At 40.1% G+C, this 23211-nt stretch overlaps 1 protein-coding gene across 7 annotated transcripts in view; it reads left to right on the top strand.

Annotated features, from left to right (window-relative positions):
- TMEM71 (transmembrane protein 71) overlaps window positions 1-23211 on the top strand; it is a 66148-nt gene that overhangs the window by 22299 nt on the left and 20638 nt on the right. For all 7 annotated transcript variants that reach the window (XM_054497798.2, XM_054497796.2, XM_054497797.2 and 4 more), the window contains 2 exons: window positions 2951-3163; window positions 7828-8000. In XM_054497798.2, the coding sequence (XP_054353773.2) occupies window positions 2951-3163; window positions 7828-8000 (386 nt within the window). The remainder of the gene's footprint in view (window positions 1-2950; window positions 3164-7827; window positions 8001-23211) is intronic.

The raw sequence follows: 23211 nt of genomic DNA, 5'->3' as shown, positions 1-23211 counted from the left end.
GCCTCTCCAACTTGTAAGCCCTCAGTTATTGAACAATGAACTTAACTTACTGGAGCCTCCATTTTTGCACTTATTAATAGGGGTAAAAAGAACCAAAGTGTGCTGTTAAAGTGGGTCAGTGCATGTCTGGAAATAGTCCCTTTTGATGTTTCCAAAGTCTCAGATTTCTACCCGTACTATTCAATATTTTCATCAATGATTCTGACTGAGGACATATAGATTCCAAATACAACATATTTGTATGGCATCATGTAAATATATTAAAAGTATTGTGTAACATAATCAGAATCCCTTAAAATTCTAACAGCACAAACTGAATAGCCATTCAAATAGTAGTCAACATATTTAGCTTACCACCCTTAGGCAATGGAACGCACAGGCATTAACAACCTCCATTAAATTATGACATTAAATATTTATAGAAATCTATGCGGTTTATTTTGGGTGATCTTTACTGCACAGATTCATATTTGTTAGAAAAACAAAAAACAAAAAACAAAAAAAAACTAAGCCTTGGAGAGAATAATCAGCAAGAGGTAGAGCCAGGATTGAAACCAAGGGTATAAACCTAGCTCTATCTGTGAAGTCTTAATTACATATTGACCTTGTAGTATAAAATTGGTCCAAAAGTCTAAGCGAGGAAAGGTACATCTAAATATACAGGAAAAAGACTAGAAATCGATAGTTTATTTAGATGAGATCAGGCACGTTCAGGGTGGTATGGCCGTAGACTTGATAGTCTATTTAATAGTGTGATAATATGTTGGCAACTGGAGGGAAAAAAAAAGAATCAAGCTAATGTCACTTAAGCTTCATTGCTAAAGACATGGATTCTATAATGAGGGAGGTGATAGTCCCTGTATCCCTTGGGCAGACACACCTAACGGACTGGGTTCTATGGTTGGCATGATATTTAAGAGGAACTCTAAAAAGTGAAGAATACTCAGAGAAAAGCCATCAAACTATGATAGCTAAGGGATCAAATCTACATCATGTCATATAAAGATTAATTAAATGAACTGGAGGACTTTTAGTATGGAGAAGCGAGGACCCAGGGAGGACATGGAAACTCTCTTTAAATAGCTGAATAGATCTCATATGGAAGATAGAAGGAACAGAAAAGGAAGGGAAAGAAAAGAAGGGAGGAAGTGAACATTTATTAAGCCCATACTAGGTGCTAAGCACAGACCATTTATTTCATTATTTAATTATTAAGATAACCCGATAGTGGAGATTTTTTTTCTCATTTTACAGATAAGGAAACAGTCTAAGAGGCTAAGTGACTGGATTAATGTTACTCACCTAAGCAATGACAGAGTTGGAATTATGGGCTTAGAGGGGGATTGACTTCAAATTCCCTGTTTTGTCCGCTATGCTACAGTCCATATTTGTTCAGTGAAGGGTTGTGGGGGTGCTTAGTAAGTGTGGGGTCCTTCTTACTGAAGGTGTGCATGCAGAGACGGGACAATGTTTATCGGAAATACAGCAGATGGGACAAGCAGAATTTGGTGGGGCTGCAGACATGACCGCCAAAACTCCTTCTGATTCTTAGAATCTGTGGTTTTCTGGAAGCATATGGTCCCAATTTATGCAATTAAGTGGAATACATAATATGTAGAAATTACTGAAAACATCAAGGTAAAGAGCACATGAGAGCTATTATACTATCAGTGCTATTAATTGATGGACACAAAACCACCCCAAGAATTCAAATATATTCAGACAATATATATTTTCATAGGTTTTACCAGATTTCCATAGCCTGTCATGTGATTTCATTCAGTAACTGGCACTGAGTTTATTTACATACTGAACATTTTTTAGGCTCACAGTGTCTGCCCTCCAGTAATGTATAAAATAATTACTGAGGCGGACATACATACACAAAAATCACAGTGAGATTAGTTGGGGTTTAGGACAAAGAAAAATAATTTTTAAGTCAGAAAAGAGGGGAAAAAACAAGCAGTTTTGAAGAAAGAACACATAACATATTATTTTCTCCAATATGGCTCTATTACTATTGTCACCAGGCTTCCACCAAACCTCAACTCAAGAAATGTTACATTTATGAAACATTTTCATAATCATTTGGTTGCCTTTCAATTATAGGGCCATGTGATTCCTTCCTTCCTTCCTTCCCTTCTTCCTTTCTTCCCTTCTCTCTTTCCCTCTTTTTTTCTCTCTCTCTTATTCCTTCCTTTAGATACAGGGTCTTTGCTATGGTGCCCAGGCTGGAGCACAGTGGCTATTCACAGGCATGAATAGCACACTGCAGCTTCAAACTTCCTGGGCTAGAGGGATCCTCCTGCCTTAGCCTTCTGAGTAGCTGGGACTATAGGCACATGCCACCATGCCCAACTCAATGTGATAGTTTTTTAAAACTAAGACACATATAGATTTACTCAAGGAATTATGAGGCTTCCCTGGATACCAAATCAGGGAAGGTATCCATGTGTCCATGTGTACAGCCAACCTGGAGGGAAATTTGCAAAGGCCAAAAATGATCATTTTGACCGCATGTTCACCCTGTTTCCGATGGCTACATAGTTATAATGTGTCTATTACAGTGACAAGATTAAAGATCTGGCAACTGAAGGGCTATTCAAAGTAAGCGAGTAGAGGGGATTTTGAGCTTCCAACATCCCATCCAGAAAAATACAACAGTCTAACATCAAACATAGGTTCATCATATGGTGAGGAAAGTGATTAGCCATCGTGTTTTCACCGAAGTTTAAAACAGAAAGAAGCGCTAAAGTTTATGTAGTTCAATGCTGTCATAGGTGAGGAGATGGAGCCCAGAAGGTTAAGAGTGACATTCCTAATGGTTGCAGAAGTAATTGACAGTCATGGATGCAAAGATGTTATTTTCCTTCACAGTGATGAGACATGGTTTATTTGGGACTGGATGTACTGAATAGAGATTTAAAGTGCTTTCCCTTTTCCTTCTTAGTTTCACCTGTGATTCCCTGGATGGTGACCATTCTTTTGAATGCCGCTCCATAGATCCCCTGACAGGCTCCCACTATACCTGTCGCCGAAGTCCCAGACTCCTCACCAATGGCTACTATATTTGGACTGAAGACAGCTTCCTGTGCAACAAAGATGGCAACATAACTCTGAACCCATCCCAGACCAGTGTTATGTACAAAGAGAACTTAGTTAGGTAAGTAGGGCATATTACAGAAAGAAATCTGAAATCCAATCCATCCATTAATTGTTCATTCATTCATTTATTCACTCAACTGTCTTTTATAAGGAGGCCATTATTGCTCCAGACTGTGGAAATACAAAGGGTAAGAGGGGAACCTGTCAACAGGTCAATCCATCCATTAATTGTTCACTCATTCATTTATTCACCCAACTGTCTTTTATAAGGAGCCCATTATTGCTCCAGACTGTGGAAATACAAAGGGTAAGAGGGAATGGGCATAGCCGGCATGAAAACAAATTAAAGCAATGAAATAATACGGGTGCCAGGATAGAAACCTGTCAGGGTACAGTGAAGGGATAAAAGAAAGGAGATCCATTTTACTTGGGGAATAGGTAAAAATAAACTCACTAGTGGTGGTGGTGGCTGATTTAAGTCTTGAAAAATGTAGGATGTTAGTTAAAATCAAAGTAGGAAAGAGGACTTCTGGAAAGATGGCATAGGCCTGGGGTTCTGAGAGACCCTGGTAAAACTTGGGGAATAGCAAATAGTTTGGTAGGAATAAACTTAGGGTGGGAAGGGGTGTTTTGTAAGAAAGAAGACTGAGCACAGGAGCAGGGTCTGGATGAAAGGGGTTAAATTTAAGGCTAAGAAGTTTGAGCAGCACTCTATAGATAAAGAGGGGCCATTGATAAATTATCAGATGTATTCTTAGAAAGATAATAGTGACTGCTATGGAAAGGATGGGCAGTTGGATGTGTGTGAATATGTGAGTAGACAGTGAGTACAATGGGAAAAATGAAGGCAAGGTATCCACAGGTTAAAAGCAAGTTGTGGTAGCAATGATGAAAGAGTAATGGTGGGGAAATAGATAAAAAGAATGGTAAAGGGGTGGAATCTTCATCATCCAAAGATGTGGGAGGTCCAGCAAAGGAAGAACACTTACATGAATCTTAGGACTCGGGTTCTGTCAACTGGATGTATGGTAGGACCATTTACCAAGATCAGAAAGAAAGGACTGGCATGTCTGAGGAAAGAAGATGGATGAGTTCACTTTGCATTGGTAAACTGGGATAATCACATTCATTTTCTTTTGCTTCAAAACCACCTATATGCTGACTGTATCAGTCAGCTATTGACACAATAAAGCTGTGTAACAAGTAACTGTCAAATCTTGATGATATAAAACAATAAGTCCACACATGTTTGAAAGTCAGTTGGAGTAGGTTGGTTTAGTCTGAACTAGGTTGAGGTTGGCTTCAGTTGGAATCAAGTATGCATTATATAGGTCATTCCCTTGAGACCATTGGACTACAGGAAAATGTTCTTTCCATTGTAATTACATAAATGCAAGAGGACATACCCCAACAGCAGATACATTTTAAGCCTCCATGTGCATCAATCTGCTACCATCTCATTGGTCAATTCAACTTATATGGGCAAGTTGTAATAAGGGTCAGGGAAATATATTCTACCCTTGTTGATGAGTGAGGGAGGGATTTCCTATAGGCATCTCAAACCCAGTATGTCCAAAACAGAAAAGGTCACCTTTCTTTCAAAATGTTTCTCACATGATTTCAATTTCATTGAAAAGAAGCACCATTTATCCTCTGTTGTGAGTCTCTCTAGACTTGACCTTTTTATTCATACATCCCTTTTAGTCAGTCGGTCAGGATAAGATGGTATAGGTAGTAACCTATAGATCTAAATATGTAATGATTCAAACAAACCAGATTTTATTTCTTTTTCTTTTCTTTTCTTTTTTTTTTTTTTTTTTGAGATGGAGTCTTGCTCTTTCGCCAGGCTGGAGTACAGTGGCGCTATCTCTGCTCACTGCAACCTCTGACTCCCTGGTTCAAGCGATTCTACTGCCTCAGCCTCCCAAGTAGCTGGGATTACAGGCATGCACCACCATGTCCAGCTAATTTTTGTATTTTTAGTGGAGATGGGGTTTCACCATGTTGGCCAGGATGGTCTCGATCTCCTGACCTTGTGATCCACCTGCCTCAAACTCCCAAAGTGCTGGGTTACAGGCGTGAGCCACTGTGCCGGGCCCAGATTTTATTTCTTGCTCATGTAACTGTCCAGCATGAGTGTTCTAGCTTAACTGGTGACCCACCTTGAAGCAGAGACTCGGAGACCCGGATTTCTTTCATCATATGCATCTACTAAACATGCGAGCCTTGTAGAGGCTGTGCCATGGTGGAATTTGCCTGGAGCCAACTGGTAAAAGTAGAAAGAATGTGAGCTGAAGGAACACCTACTTCCCCCAAACCTCCAGCCCATAAATGGCACAGATCGCTTCTGCTCACATTCCGCTGAGGAGACCTTAGACTCATGACCACACCTAATGGCAAGGGAGAAGAAAGATGTAGTTCAGTTGTGTGTCCAGGTACAGTGTATTTGGTGAGAAGTTTATTGTTTCCACCACAAATGTGAAGACCAAATGAATCTACTTCCTAAAATTATTTTGAATTGTTCCTCTTGTCTTTCTTCCCATAGCTATTTTCTTCATTCAGGCCACCATCACCTCCTGTTTAGATTTCTGCCATGGTTATCTTAGTATTCTGATGCCTCCTGGATTACCTACCTTCCAGTACATTCTCCAGGCCAGGCTACTGCAAGGTGGTTTTCTTACATTGGATAGGCACCCTCCTTCAGGAAACTTTTACTCCATTTTCTTTCTTCTCATTTCACCTTACATAACTGCCAATATTTGTTATAAGAAAAATAAATGTATTGATTGCTTTCTGTATGCTAGGGACTATCTCAACTGTTCTGGATATATGCTACCATTTGATTCCAAACTCCTGCTCTGGAATCTTACGACATAGATTTTATTACTGTCATTTCCATTTCACAAAGGTGAAACGTATGTTCAGAGAGGTTAAGTAATTTTCCTAAGCTCAGAGGGCTATTAGGTGGAAATAGGATTCCAGCTCAGATGTTCTGACTTTAGAGAATCAGTTTTGAAACACCACTTTTAACTCCAGCCCACATTATATAGATATTCTTGATGTTAAAGATGTTTCATCCATACTTTTTGTTCTCAAATTTGATGAGTGCCCACCCATCCCATAATAGGTACTCAATAAAGAGTTGTTTAGTGAATTAATGAATATAAGAATAAATGAATAAAAAATTCTAATTCCTGTTTATTCAATTTTAAATGATCTCATCTTAGAATCTACAAGAATCTTTCAAATTTGGTTCATTTTCACAAGAATGTGTCCCATTGTCATGAACTCTACCATTTTTCTCAACTTGCCGTTCCTGAAACCTATGACAGAGAGAGTTCAAATAAAGCAGATTTTCTCAACAGTAGCACTATTCACATTTTGTACCAAATAATTATTTGTTTTGGGCAACTGCCCTGTGCATTGTAGGATGTTTAATGGCATCTCTAGCCTCTTCTCACCATCTGCCAGGAGCACTCCTTCCCTGGTGTAACATTAACAAAATGTCTCCAAAACCTGCCAGATGTTCCCTGCAGCCAAAATCAACTTGGTCGAGAACCATCAGGATAAAGAAGGCACAAGGCTTGTTGTAATTCATCCTAACCACCAAGGGAAAGCACAATTGAAAAGGCATCTTTTGATAGCAGCTATAGCTAAAGAGCAGAATTTTGTGATGGGAAAACTGTTCCATGCCCACATTGCATGTGATGGGAAAGCTGTCCCACTCGACCTTGCATTACCTAGCTTTAGTTCAGGCCCTCAGTATTTTTCATGAGCACAGTGTGCTCAGCACAGGGCTTGACACAGATACGCAACAGTGAATCCCCTGTGCACTTCAATTAGCCCCTCTGCCCTCAGTCTTGCACCTCTGAGCCACCCTCTGTTACCAACAATTTTGGAAATGCAAACCGAATTATGTCATCACTACTCTCTTCCCTGTAGCCATGCTTTAGAAGTCTCCCTTTGTTCCAACACTAAATTCCAACTCCCTTGTATCATATAAGTTCATCATTACCTGCCTTCCTTTTACCTGTCCAGCTTCATTTCTTGGTATGACCTAATCACACTTACTGGTTCCTCAATGAACAGGTCAGATCATCTCATGCACCTTAGAACTCACTTCTCCCAGAAAAACTCCCTTGATTATCAATTAGCACTGCCATTCCTGGTGCCCTCAGAGCAGCCTCTAGGTAATCCTTTCAGAGCACATATCCCCTATATAGCATAGTGATCAAAAGCAAAGACAATGGAGACAGACTCTCTGGGTTTGCATCCCAGCTATGTTACTTACTAGCTGCATGACCTCAGCCAAGTGACTTAACCTATCTGTGCCTAAGTTTCCTGATCAGAAAAATGGGATAATAATAGTATCTATTTCATAGAGCTGTTCTGAAGATAATGTGAGTTAATCTATGTAAAGCACTAAGAAAGATGCCTGGCACAGAATAAACTCTAGGAAAGCATTACCTATATGTGCATTATTATTTTTTTCTTTCTCCTGTAATACATTGTGAACTTTTCACACACCAAGTTTTGTCTTTTATCTCAGTACTCTTGACATTGAGCCAAGGACCTGGCACACAGTACTATTTTGAGAAACTTCTGTAGAATTAATGCAGTGAGCAGACTTGGGTTGTGGAAATGTACTCTGAGCATCAAATCACAGTTTTGAACTAAAGGTAACTATTATTCATTGTTCACCATGCTTTCATTTCTCTCTAGGATATTTAGAAAAAAAAAGAGAATCCGCCATCCCTTTTCTTCTCTCTTCAACCTCAGTACCTCCAAGTCTTGGCTGCACGGCAGTATCTTTGGTGACATCGACTCTTCTCCAAGTGAAGACAACTGGTTGGAGGGGATCAGGAGGTTGGACACAGACCATTGTAATGGAAATGGTGAGTTTGAGTCTTCCTTTCCATAGTAAAATTTTATCTCCAAGTGGGCAGTGGTAACCCTGTGGTCCTCAACCAATGTCAGTTCCAGAGATGACAGTCATTTTGATGGAGAGATGGGCCACATTTTTAAAATTCACTTAAAGTTCTCTCTATATTACATGTGTGATCAAAACACATATGTGTCTATGTCATGCAAAATAGCCTAATGTAAATGTGTAAATTATTAAGTTGATCATGCTGGGAAGATATTTGCACATCTCCACTATATTTTTTCTGTAAGGGATATTGGTGGAGAGAGGATACTGGAGTCAGATTTAGAAGACCTGTATTGGAAAAAACGTACTGGAGTCAGGGTTCAAGTCCCAGTATGAGTACACTTGGATAGTACTTAACTTTGCTGAGTTTCAATTTCTTCCTTTTTAAAACCATATATATATATATACACACACACATATATGTGTGTGTGTTTGTATGTATATAAACATATAACTGTTGAAATATAATATATAAGATACATACAATATATACATATTGTGTAATAACATTAACAGTAACACAAGTAAATATGTGTATATACATGTATATAAACACAGCGATGGGAACTCAAAGCATATATTTTAAAATTTATTTTTCTTTTTCCACTTTTATTTTAGAATCAGAAGGTACACATGCAGGTTTGTTACCTGAGTATATTATGTGATGTTGAGGTTTGGGTTATGAATGATCCCATCACTCAGGTACTAAGCATAGTACCCAACAGTTAGTTTTTCAACCCTTGCTCCCTTCTCTCTCTCCCTCATCTAGTATCCCCAGTATCTATTGTCGCCATCTTTATATTCATGAATATCCAGTGTTTAGCTCCCACTTATAGGTGAGAACATAGGGTATTTGGTTTTCTCTTCCTGTGTTAATTTGCTTGGGATAATGGCCTCTAGCTGCAGCCATGTTGCTGCAAAGGGTATGATTTCATTATTTTTAATGGCTGTGTAGTATTCCATGGTGTCTATGTACCATTTTCTTCATTCAATTCAATGTTGATGGAAACCTAGGTTGATTCTTTGTCTTTGTTATTGTGAACAGTGCTCCTGGAAATGTGAGTGTATGTGTTGTTTTTGTATAATGATTTGTTTCCTCTTGGATATATACATAGTAGTGGGATTGCTGGATGAAATGGTGGTTCTAAGGACTTTGAGAAATTTCCAAACTGCTTTCCACAGTGGCTGAACTAATTTACATTCCCACCAACAATGTATAAGCATTCCCTTTTCTCTGCAGCCTCATCAACATCTGTTGTTTTTTGACTTTTTAATAGTTGCCATTCTGACTGATGTGTGATATAGTGTCCCATTGTGCTTTTGATTTGCATTTCTATGATTAGTGATGATGAACATTTTTACATATGTTTGTTGCTGCATGTATGTCTTCTTTTGTAAAGTGTCTGTTCAAATCTTTTGCCCATTTTTATATGGGGTTATTTGGTTTTTGCTTATTCAATTGTTTAAACTCCTTATAGGTTCTAGATATTAGACCTCTGTTAGAGTCATAGTTTGTGAATATTTCTACCATTCTGTAGGTTGTGTATTTACTCTTGTTGATAGTTTCTTTTGTTGTGCAGAAGTTCTTTAGTTTAATTAGGTTCTATTTGTCAATTTTTGTTTTTGTTGCAATTGCTTTTGAGGACTTAGTCATAAATTATTTTCCAAGGCTGATGTCCAGAATGGTGTTGCCTAGGTTTTCTTCTAGGATTCTTATAGGTTAAGGGAGGTCTTACATTGAAATCTTTAATTAATCTTGAGTTAATTTTTGTATATGGTGAAAGGTAGAGGTCCAGTTTTATTCTTCTGCATATAGCTATCCCAGCTCCATTTATTGAATAGAGAGTCCTTTCCCTATTGCTATTTTTTGTCAACTTTGTCAAAGATTAGATGGCTGTATGTGTGAAGCTTTACTTCTGGTTTCTCTATTCCATTTCGTGGGTCTATGAATTTGTTTTTGTACCAGTACCATGCTGTTTTGGTTACTATTGCTTTATGGTATATTTTGAAGTTGGGTAATATGATGCCTCTGGCTTTGTTCTTTTTGCTTAGAATTGCTTTGGCTATTCAAACTCTTTTTGGTACCACATGAAATTTAAATAGTTTTTCCAACTCTGTGAAAAATAATATTGATAGTTTGATAGGAATAGTTTGAATCTGCAGATTGCTTTAGGCAATATGGCCATTTTTGTGATATTGATTCTTCCAATCCATGAGCATGAGATGTTTTTCCATTTTTTTGTGTCACTTATAATTTCTTTAAGCAGTTCTTTGTAGTTCTTCTTGTAGAGATCTTTTACATCCTTGGTTAGAGGTATTCCCAGTTACATTATTTTTTGTGGCTATTGTAAATGGGATTGCATTCTTGATTTGGCTCTCAGCTTGAATGTTGTTGGTGTACACAATGTTATTAGGGTACAGAATTGACTACTGATTTCTGTACATTGATTCTCAAAGCATATTTTAAAGATGAAATGGGACAATGACTATCAGTCATAGTTCAATGTCTGGTGCTCAGTACGTTGTACTTATAATTATTTTTATTACTAGAATGGAAACAACAAATATTTATTGGGCACTTATCATTTTCCAGGCACTGTGGTAGGTCAGGGGATACAAAGATGAATATAAACAATGTAACCCCTGTCTTCTTGGGCCTTATGGTTTACTGGAGCAGGGACTGAGGTTCAGCTCTTTGTTAAATAAGTGCACAAACATGACATAATGATTGTGGTAGGTGCCATGAAAAAAGTTATATGATATAATGGGGAATTTGACTCATTTGGAAACTTAAGAAAGGCTTCCCTGTGGAACTGGCAATGGAGATCAGTGCTAGACAATGAGAGAGGATTTTGCTGGGTGAAGGGGAAAGGTAAGAACATTCTGTGCTGAGGAGACAAAAAAGTCTGGAGTGTGAGTTGCCTAGTGAGTAGTCGTGCTTGGTGAGGGAAGATAGCATGCACGGTTTGGAACACAGTGAGTTTAAGTTTCTTTGGGACATCCAAGAGACAATGTCAAGATGGTGTTGATATTTGCAATCTGGAGCTCAGAGGAGGAATCTGAGTTAAAGTTATACATCTGGGAGTCATATCAGTCTAGGTGGTCACTGAGGCCTTGCAGTGGATGAGATGGATTAGGAAGAGGGTATACGGTTTTCCAAAGAGGGAGCCTAAAATGGAATGTTGTGAACTCAAACATTGAATAAGTGAATAGGACAGGATTAACTTGCAAAAGAGATTAGGAAGGAAGCATTCACAGAGGTGAGTGGAAAACCGAGAGAGTGCTGTGTAATGAAATTCCTGGGATAATAGTGGTATAAAAGGTGGGAGTACTCAGCAATGGCAAATCATGCTAGAAAGGTAAATAGGATGAGGACTGAGTGTTCAACAGATTCATTGGCCTAGGGGTGACTGGTAGTGGAGGGAAGGTGGCAGAAGAGAACTAGGAGTACAATGAAGAGAGAGTGAGAGGTAAGGAAAGAAAGGAATGGTCTATAGAAGGCTCTGATGTCTGCTGGGAAGGGAAAGGGAGAGGTGAAGGAGGGCGAAGGCAAATGAGAAGATTGAGTGAGTCCCTGCTGCCTCTTCTTCCTCTTTCTCCTCCTCCTATCAACAATGGGGGAAATTTGAGCATGTGTCATGATATGGTTTGGCTGTGTCCCCACCCAAATCTCATCTTGAATTCCCACGTGTTGTGGGAGGGGCCTGGTGGGAGGTAATTGAATCATGGGGGCAGGTCTTTCCCATGCTATTTTCCTGATAGTGAATAAGTCTCACGAGATCTGATGATTCTATAAGGGGAAGTTTCCCTGCATGAACTCTCTCTTTCCCTGCTAAGGATCAAATCCCATGTAAGAAGTGATTTGATCCTCCTTGCCTTCTGCCGTGACTGTGAGGCTTTCCTAGCCATTTGGAACTGTAAGTCCATTAAACCTCTTTCTTTTGTAAATTGCCCAGTCTTGGGTATGTCTTTATCAGCAGCCTGAAAACGGACTAATACATGTCACTTCATCAACAAATGGGCCTGAATTAAAAATGGGTTTGCAGGTCTACTTCGATATGTTATATACTCATTTAACAGTCATTCTTTCATTTATTCATTCACTCATCAAACTCACTGAGTATGTGCTATGTGCCAGCCACTGCACTAAACACAACACTCTCCCAAGCTAAGTAAGACATGACCCTAACCTTGAGAAATTCCTGGTTTAAAACAGGTAGATAAATACATTTGCAAATAATTTGAGTATAATGCCTGAAACAGCATGAGAGACTTAAGAGTAGTATGTGGAGAGAATGTCAGAGGTTTAAGCAGGGGAGGCAGTGTTAGCTGTACCTAGAGGTGGCTGGGAGGGCTTCAGAGGAAGAAAACATCTGAGTGGTTTTTTTTTTTTTTTTTTTCCTAGACAGAGTCTCCTTCTGTTGCCCAGGCTGGAGTGCAGTGGCACAATCTTGGCTCACTGCAACCTCCGACTCCCTGGTTCAAGCAATTCTTCTCCCTCAGCCTCTCGAGTAGTTGGGATTACAGGCATGCGCCACCAGACCCAGCTAACTTTTATATTTTTAGTAGAGACGGGGTTTCACCACGTGGGCCAGGATGGCCTCGATCTCCTGACCTCATGATCTGCCTGCCTCAGCCTCCCAAAGTGCTGGGATTACAGGTGTGAGCCACCACGCCCAGCCCTGAGTGGGTCTTACAGGATGAGTAGGATGGCTAGGCAGAGATGAGCTGGGGTGATATTCCCAGCTTCCCCATTCTATCTTCCAAACTGCTGCGAGGCTAACCTTTTTAAGGCATAAGTGTGGCCTTCTCATTCCTTAACATAGCATACAAGACCATTTGAACATTTCCTACTTCTCCAACCCAGACTGGCTGCATAATTTTCAGGCCCAGTGCAGAATAAAATACAGGGACCCCTGTTCAAAAATGCTTAAGAATTGCAAGTGTCAACCAAGAAAAACTGTTAAACCAAGAAAAAGGCCCTCGGGAGCAAGAAGCCCCGTGCGATGGCACTTGTCAAAGGTCCGTGTGGCTGGTCTTGTCTTCAACTCCATTGTTTTCCTTTCCCGGACATGCAACTGACACAAATCACACTGATCTTTCAGTTTCCTGAATGGATCCTGCTCTTCCACACATCTGTGGCTTTACTTATGTCACTTGCTCTGCTGTAATTCATTTATGAATTCATTTGGAAGATTTTATCGAGGGCCAACGATGTGCCAGGCATTATCCTACACAATGGACATAGTGGTGAATAAAATGGACAAAATGACTTGCTCTTGTGGAACTTGCATTTCTGTAGGGGGAGATAGACAATAAATAAATTATGTAGCATGTTAATAAGCGGTGAATGGTATGGGAAACAAGAAAGGGGGAAGTGATGAGGATTGCAAATGTAAATAAAATGGTTAGAGAAGGCCTCATTGAGAAGGACTTTTGAGCATTGGCTTAAAAGCAAAAGCAAAACAGCTCTGTAGATATCTGGGAGAGGAACAATCCAGGCAAGTGAAATGCTGGTATACAAGTTCTAGTCTCGGAGCCTGCGCTGGGCTGAGTGAGTGAGGGGGGATAGTAGGGAAAAGACTGAAAGGTGTGTCAGGAACGCAAGTGGAAAAGGACAAGGGGAGCTGTGGGGTCATTTCAAAGGCTTTGCTTTCATACTCTGAGTGGAGCAAACCACTGGAGGATTCTGAGCTGAGGAATAACTTGTTTCAATTTACGTGTTAAAAGGATTATTCCAGCTGCTGGGTTCAGATTAGATGTCAGGTATTAGGAACAGAAGCAAGAAACCTGTGAAGAGGTTGTTGGAGTGATTCAGGTGGGAGATAATGGCAGCTTGAACTAAGATGATAGCAGAATGGTGATGAGAAGTAGGATTCCAGATTCGTTTTACAGGTAGAGGCAACAAGATTTGCCTACGTGGCTGTGAGAGAAAAAGAGAAGTCAAGGGTGCTTATTCCATGCTGAACACTTCACATTTTGTCTTTCTAAAATATATTAGCTTGTTTACATACATTATCTTGTTTAAATATCCCCAAAACTCATAGGAAGTAGGTCATATTATCATATTTATTATAATTATGATAAAACTGAAGTTCAGGGTTAAGGAACTTGCCAAAGTTAATTTAGCTTATAAACAGCAGAGTTGGGGCCGGGCACGGTAGCTCACTCCTGTAATCCCAGCACTTTGGGAGGCTGAGGCGGGTGGATCACGAGGTCAGGAGATCGAGACCATCCTGGCTAACATGGTGAAACCCCATCTCTACTAAAAATACAAAAAATTAGCCGGGTGTGGTGGCGGGTGCCTGTAGTCCCAGCTACTCAGGAAGCTGAGGCAGGAGAATGGCGTGAACCTGGGAGGCGGAGCTTGCAGTGAGTGGAGATTGCGCCACTGCACTCCAGCCTGGGTGACAGAGCAAGACTCCGTCTCAAAAAACAAAAACAAAAACAAAAACAAAAACAAAACAAAACAAAAAAAAACAGCAGAGTTGGAATTCAACCAAGGTCTATCTGATTTAAAAGTCCAGACTCTGCTCTGCTGCCAGGAAGGTCTTTGTTCTCCTTTTCAAGGAGAAATCCATCATGTCCCTCATAGTGCAGGCCCAAAGAGCAAGCTAGAGGAGTCGTATAATGCAATAATCTATTAATTTAAATGTGTAGCAATTACATGGCTATGATTTTTCTTAATCTGCTTCCTAGATAGAAGACACACATAGCATTTTTTTAAAATTTTCAGTAACTTTGATTCACAAAATATTACAAAAAATAGTATAGAGAGGGTCAGTGTATGCTTCACCCAGCTTTGCCCACTGATAACTACTTATACAACTATAGCACATTATCAAAACCAGGAAATGGATGTTGGTACAATGCCATGAAGATTCTACCAATTTTTACATATATTCCTGTGTGTGTGTGTGTGCCTGTAATACTAGATTAGTTGTAAAAATACAATAAGTGCTTGTTAAATGAAGAAACAGTTCTTAATATGATCAAACGATTACTTAAATTGAGTGATTCTCGTTTTCCACAATAACAAGCGTGTATAAGCAGGAAGAAGAGAGGGGAAAGAGCAGGGATGTGGGGGGTGAGGCCAGAAATATTAATCATAGATATTTGAAGAACCTTTTGTGCCATGTTGAGAATTTGGGGTTTTATCTAATCAATCAAGAATATTTTTTGATGGCTCTTAAGCAGGGTGATGATGCAATCAGATTTGGAATTTTCAAGTTATCTTTGCAGTAGCACAATTGAGGATTGGATGGGAGCTCTGAGGCAATTAAAATCAACCAGTATCCTAAGGAAGTGGCAGGAAATAGGGAGGAAGGAAGAGACTTAAAGAATATTTTCCAAGGTAGAATTGATAAGTTGGTGATAGACAGAATATAGTAGTGAGAAAGTGGGAGAATCAAAGAAAACTGATGTATTTAATTTGGGAGATTGCATAAAAAATTCTGCAAGTCACCAAGGGCTGGAAGATAGTGTGGTAGAGTGATAAGGAAAATGAGCTTTTGAACTGGATGAACCTGAATTCAAATCCTAGAACCACCTTTTCCCACCTAAGTGTTCTTGGCAAGTTACTGACTAACCTCTCTGATCCTCCACTTCTTATATATAAAATAAGAAAAATAATAGCATATAAAATGGGAAGGATGAAATGCAATAATTCATGAAAAATGTCACACCTCTAATACCTCTTATGAATACCAGGGGCTGGTATTCTGCTTAATACACATTAGCTCTAAAAAGGCAGAAAAGAACAGATGGGGATCATCAAAACAGACAACGAATTTTATTTCTTATGGGTTGAATTTGAGATACCTTATGGGAAATAGATAACCAGTAGAGGTTTGGAAACATAAGAAGGGGGTTCAGGAGTAAGGAAGGATCTATAGACATTGATTCATAAGCTAATCTGAAAAGCAATACAGTTTTTTGGAATAAAGAAGTCTACTCACGGAAAACAAGTGAATAAGGAGAAAGAAGAGTTAAGAAAGGAATTCAGGAGGTTGAACAGAAGCCCCAGTAATAATGATCCCTAATTGTGTGAGTGCTAGGGGCGAGCACAGTTCCAAGAAAGCCACATGTCACGTCATCACTTCTCTGCAAAGCCTCTGAGTGAGTTATTATTATTTATCCCTATTTTCCAGGGGAACAAGCTAAAGCAGCTTAGGTACTATATATGAGGCCACACAGGTAAGAAGTCGCATAGCCAGGATTTGAAGAGAAAATTCTGAGCGTGTGCTCTTAATCACTGGACTACACTGGGAAAAAGCTCTTTGGCGAAAGTTTCTGAGGCAAGGAAGCAGGAGAGCGTGGTGTTATGAAAGAAAAGAATATGAAGAACTGGCTAATGAAGCACAGCTTGATAAGGAGGTCAACTCAAGAATTCTGTAGTCCCTGGTAGATGTGTTATGTGTGGAATCTTCCCTCAGAAGGCAAAGGAGAAGTTATCTCTCTGACTCTTTCTGACTGTGGCACAAATATCTTAGTACAGAGCTCTCATTACTTTTTAATTGAGATATAATCCACGTTCCTTAAAACCTACCTACTTAACGTATACAGTTTGGTGATTTTTTAGGATAGTCACAAGGAGGTCATGCAATCATGACTGCTTTCCCGTTCCAGAACATTCCATCAGCCCCAAAGAGAAACCTTATACTCACTTGCAGTCACTCCTCCTTCCCCACCAGCCCCTGACGACCAATATTCATCTACTTTCAGTCTCCATGGATTTGCCTATTTTGGACTCTCATTATTTTGTTTCATTTTGATAAAATGTTTAATTAAGGTGTTTTTGATAAAGTGGGCAATGTGATGCTTCAATATATGTATACATTGTGAAATGGCGAAATCAAGTTAATTAACATATCCATCACCTCATATACTTACCATTTGTTATTGTTGTTGTGAGAATATTTAAGAGCTGCTCTCTTAGCAATTTTTTTTTTTGAGGCAGAGTCTCACTCTGTTGCCCAGGCTGGGGTGCAGTGGTCCAGTCTCGGCTTACTGCAACCTCCACCTCCCTGATTCAAGCAATTCTCCTGCCTCAGCCTCCCGAGTATCTGGAACTACAGGCATGAGCCACCACGCCTGGCTAAGTTTTTGCATTTTTCAGTTGAGATGGGGTTTCACCATGTTGGCCAGGCTGGTCTCAAACTCCTGAGCTCAAGTAATCTGCCCGCTTCGGCTTTCCAATGTACTGGGATTACAGGCGTGAGCTACCATGCCTGGCCCTCTCCTAGCAATTTTCAAGAATACAACACATTATTATTAACTCTAGTCACCATGCTATAGGATAGATTTCCAGAACATTTTTCATCCTGTCTGACTGGAATTTTGTACCCTTTGACCAACATCTCCCCATCCCCTACCCCACCCACTCATGATTTTCTGAGGCTGCCTCTTTATCTCAGTGGTTACTGCTGCTCCAGGAATGGCTTACTCAAGCTCACCTCTAATGTGCCTTTTGGAGTGTCCATCCATTGATTCTCCCCTGTTTTTTCTGGAGCAACAAGGCAAGTGTCTTCTCAGTTCTAAAGCAATGTTTTCTAAGGTGTAGGGTAGGGTAGGAAATGCTGCTAGCACATAGCAACAGTGAACGTTGAATCACACAGTAAGAGAGAAGTTGTGGCTCCTCTTCCAATTCCCTTACAATCCTTCTGATAAAACCAAGAAGACCAAGGCTCAGTTTAGAACCTTGGTAGCTGTCAGATTCTCTAACATTTGCTGCAATCTCTTTGGTTTTAACAAAGTTCTTCTTAACCAAGAACAGGCTCAGAGCTTTCTGCTACACCAGTATTTCACACATATTAAATAAGGTTACATTTTCCATTGTACTTATTTTTACCTTTACTTTCTGTTTAGGGCATTTATGTGACTGATATAAAGTTTGCTTTAAAGTAAAAATGTAAAATGAGACAATCTTAAGAAAATATTAAATGGCTGAGAGCAAGCAGGTTCCGGGATTTGGCAAAAATCAGGAAAATAATGCCTGGATGACTAAAGTCTGAGAATCACTGTTCTAAAGACAGTATTTCACATATTTAGAAATTAACATCTAGTTTTTCCTTCGTTGTCTCTTCGAAATATGTCCAAACAATTTCAAAGTGATTGGACCACAGCAATGCTGCACGTGCATGAGGTATCTTATTAAAATTCTCATGGTTTCCAAATATCCTCTAAATATAACAAATCAAACTACCTCTATCCAAAATCAGTAATTAGTCAACCTGGGCGCACACAGGACTTTGAAATCTTTCATCTCTGCTGTCAAAGCAATCACATCTTCCCCAGACTTCTTGCTTTCCAGATTTACCCAAGGCCCCATGACTTTTATCAGCAATTTATTTTTCTCTGGAAATGCCTAGTTAGAAGACTCCAGAAGAAATCAAAATTAAATTGTTTTGCTGTTTTCTCTCTGAGCAATGGATGCAATCAAACATTACTTCCCCTGATTTTCTTGTGCTTCATTTTTCAGGCAAGAGGATGTTTTTGCCTGTTTTGTTTGTCCTCAGTTCACCCCTTTCCCAGCTGTGTTGACACCTTTCCTCATTAGTTGCAATTCATTCTTGAGCCACAGAATTTTGCAGCTACCCAGGCTCCAATACTGCAATTCGGGATGTGTTCCCGGAGCCTGTGAGTCATACTGAAGGAGAGTAGAGGATTCACGCAGGGAGGACTGAACAGGATGGACTCTATTTCTGCCAGTCCTGGAAAAGGCAGGATGACTCCAGGCAAGTCACCTGAGCTTGAGGTGCATGCCTTTCTCTAAAACTCATGCCTGTCACATAAATATCTTTGGGATGGCAACATCTGTATGTGGCTTTGGGCTTCTCTTTATAGCAAATAATGCCCATTTTTATATAAAAGGATATGGAAGATGTGCTTAGAAGATACAGAATCTTCCCAACAGAGGTAAAGTACATCAAATTTAGAAATCAAGTTAAACAGAATGAAATAGATATCTTCAACAATAATACAACTAGAGTTATTTGGTAAAATATTTTTTGCCTTATAATCCTTTTATTTGTTATTAAGTTTGGAGAAGAAAATTCGCGGTCAATTAGGGAAAGTAAGTTTGGGTTAAATCATGTCTTTTCAGAGATGAAAAATCTCCTTGATCATTTTTGAATGTTAAGACTTTTTTGTGGTTTCTCTGTTGAATACCATCTTTTCTTTTAGAAAATTTTGTGTACAATTTCCAGTATTCTACATATTTTTTATTTCATCCAACTCTCAGCAGCAAAGCTTTATGTTCAACTGGGCAGCCCTGGGAAACAGCACATCTTTTTACTGTTGTTATAGTCTCGTCCACATCTACCCAGATTGTAGTTAAGGGGCACTCATGACTACATAATTAGCCGTGGAAGTTCCCATCTCTTTCTCACTTCCACATTGATTTGATCAGCTAGCCTCCTCTTTTTTTTAACAGCTTTATTGGAGTGTAAGTGCTATACAGAGAACTGCACATATTTCATGTGTACAATTTTATGACTTTAGACATATGCAGACACCTGTGAATTCCATCACCACAATCAAGATAATAGACATATCCAATATGTCCCAAAGGTTCCTGTGTCTCCGTGTGTGTGTGTGTGTTTGTGTGTGTGTGTGTGTGTAAGAACATAACATGAGAGCTACCTTGTTAATAAATACCATATTGTTAACTACAGGTACTATGTTGTAGAGCAGATCTCTATAACTCATCCTTCCAGGGTAACTGAGACAATATTCACATTGAACAATGGCTCCCAATTTCCCCCACCCCAACCCCTAACCCCTGGCAGCCACTATTATGCTCTCTGCTCCTATGAGTTTGACTATTTTGGCTACCTCATAGAAGGAGAATCATGCAATATTTGTCCTTCTGTCACTGGCTTATTTCACTTGGCATACTGTGCTCCAGGTTTATCCATGTTCTTGCAAATGGCAGGATTTCCTTCTTTCTTTAAAATTGAATAACATTCCATTGGATGCATATACCACATTTTCATCATCCATTCATCTATGGATGGACACTTAGGCTGCTTCCACATCTTGGCTACCATGCATGGTGCTGGGATGGGCATGGTCCAGGGCCCCCTCAGGAGGCTGGTCATTTTTGGATGATCTGCATGTTTCATTTTCTGTCACTCCTTTCTCTGTGGCAACCAGCAGGGATGCATCCACAGACTGCTTTTTCAAGCTGCCAAAGGCTATGTGTAAGATGGTGCAAGGAAGCCTGCAGGGTTAGTAGGAATTCCCCAGTCCAAAACCCCCAGCTCAGTATCCAGGCTGAGTGGGACCACACGTGAAGCCAGCCCACCAGCTATTCTCCTCTCTTGAAGTCGCAGTCTTAGCTCAGCCTTAGCCTCCGTGGTGGCAAATACCAACCCACTTCCTCTGTAGTTACTGTACCCTGTTATAACGGGCCTACGTTAGATTTTGCAAATAACAACACTACACATCTTAACCTCCCACCCCTTACCGAAATCTCCGTAAAACTTACTGAATGCTAACTATGAGCTGGGTACTAATTGCTGGTGTCTGGGACAGATGAAGTGACATTTTTCTCATGGAGCCTTTTGTCTAGTGAGGGAGGCAGACACTAAACAACAACAACAACAACAAAAAAAAACCACACAAATTATGTATTCTATTGTCTGTATTTCTGTAACAATTATAAAATCATAAATTATGATCTGTCCTCTGAAGGCAGAGAACAGAGTGTTTTGACCAGAGTAAGCACAACCAGGAAAATACAGACACGTGATTCCCACTTGAAGCACGTACAAGAGTTGTTGAAAGGACTCTAATGATCCAGTTGCCTTAGACAGCTAGGTCAGCTCTCTCAATAACAGGGTTTCTCAGCCTCAGCATCATAGTATCGTGGGCAGGTAATGCCTTGTTGTGGCATCTGTCCTGTGCACTGTTGGGTGTCTAATAGCATCGCTGGCCTCTGTTCAGTAGATGCCCGTAACACCCCTCACCTCACTCCAAGTTGTGACAACGTAAACTGTCTCAAGATATTGCACCATGTCCCTGGGGAGGAGAAATCACCCCCTATTAAGAATTACTGTTGTATGAGGACCCCAGTGTCTCTTGGAGCCCCATAGTCACTCAGCTCCTAGAATGGGAGACTGGGAATCTCGCAAATCTCTCACTGCTGAGTGAGCATTTTAACACACAAAGCAACTCATGTTACACTCATTCTCAAATTTTTTTAATGACTCTAAATCACCCACAGAATCAATATTAGCTTGGAGTGTGACATGAGACCCCACACAATGTGACCTCTGCTTAGCAGCCCAGACAGAATCATCTCCTGGGACTGACCTTATGCACATGCTCTTGTCTAGCTACACAGGAGGACTCACTCTTCTGGGAACCCACCCTGGTCTCTCATAGATTGATGTATTGTAATTTCTCCCCATCCCCACTTACTCTCTTCCTCTCTGCCTGGCCTGTCCTCTTCCTGCTGCCTCTCTGGAAGAACTGTTACTCTTCCTTCCAGTTTCCACTGAAGCACTGCCTCGTCTGTGAAGCCTCCCTGGATTTCCCTCAGACAGACTCAGATACCCCTTCCTAGACTCCCACTGGATAACTTGTTCCAGCCTTCATTGTAGCAGTTACCTCATTGCATCCTAATTGTTCATTTGCATGTATGTCCCTCTCCAGATCATGAGTAGGGCAAAGCAGTATCTTATTTGACCTCCTTCTTCCAGAGCAGCATTTGCAGTATGTACAATAACTGCATTGAATGAATAAATAGATCTGCCTGGCCCATATCCAAGCAGCTTTTGCCTCCCCCCTTACTTTTGCTCCACCTCCCAACTCCTCTGGCTTGGGGGTCTTCTCTGGGGATGTCACCTGGGGGTTGCCTCAGTCTTTCCTCCCAGCTGGTTTGGTACCTTTAGTTAGTCATTTTATGTTCCAGACATTCCATGCAGGAATCAAGGCAGAGAAAGTTTCTATTTGTTAACTGGGGCTGTTCAGATTCCACTGCTTGTTCCCTTGAAGTTCCTACTACATGGTAAAAATCACCTTGTTGATTCTTTCCTTTCTTCCTCCCTGTTTTTCGTTTGTCCCTGTCTCTTAACCTTTCTCAGGAGCTGTGGCTATTCCCCACCAGGTCAAGTTGGTCTTTCCCAGAAGCCCTCTTGCTATGCCTGTTCAGCTCTGTGATGGGGCAGGGGGCAGAGATTACAGTCTTTTCCCTCTGCTGGGGCACTTTCTTCTAGAGAGGACCCTGTCCTATGGTGAAGTCAGGGCAAGTAAGCAGCCATATGGGATAAACCCTGTGCCTTGAAATCTCTGGAGCAGGTTTAGGAATCCCTTCATGGTATAACAAATTCCTGCATATCTAATTCAAAGTAAATATTACCTTCCCCAAGGTCAAGTAATAAGCTTCTTTTATTATTGAATGATAAATTCTTGAAAATCACTTCCACCTTGAAACATCCTTTGATGACTCATCAGCACCCTTCTCCCACCCCCCACTCCCCATGCAGTTGATTATCACATTTGGTCACGTAACTAGGGACTATATCTATTATAATGTCTATTAGCAATAGAAGTTTCAATTCTCTCCATCTAAACTATATGTTGGTATGTTTACATTTTTGTCTCTTCTCCTTCACTTATCACAGCTGTAAAAAAGTAGACATTACTATCCTATTTTACATGAAGAAACTCAGGGTCAGAAAAATTAAGCAAAGTGCCCTGTTACTAGTATTAGAATGTATGTTTCAGTCTTTCTGATGCCAAAGTCCTTGAAATTTCCACAAAACCATATTTCATCTCTTTTTAGCAAATGGTAGTCTGTTTCCCCTGTCCATAACTGATGCCTTCTTTATTGCCTCCCACTGTTGACTCGTGTGTACATGCACACACACACAAACACACACACATGCACACATGCACACACACACACACGCACCCTAGATTTCAACTTCTTTGGGACAGTGTCTTATTCTCCCTTGTTTCCCTCCTATCTAAGTGTCCTACAGTTCATAAGTTTACCAAATATTTGCCCAGTCTATATGCATATTTCCCTTAGTCATGAAATCAAGGCTTAGATGGACCATAGAAGTAATTGTCCTGTTTAGACAAGAAGCAAAAATAAGGACATACTATGGGTATAAAATAACCACAAAAAACACAAATTTTATAGGTCTTCAGAGTTTCCCCAAGAT

This window comes from Pongo pygmaeus, chromosome 7, assembly GCF_028885625.2.
Source record: "Pongo pygmaeus isolate AG05252 chromosome 7, NHGRI_mPonPyg2-v2.0_pri, whole genome shotgun sequence".
NCBI classification, from domain to species: Eukaryota; Metazoa; Chordata; class Mammalia; order Primates; family Hominidae; genus Pongo; species Pongo pygmaeus.
Note: the sequence above shows the minus strand (reverse complement) of the source record. Positions and strands in the feature narration are given on the sequence as shown.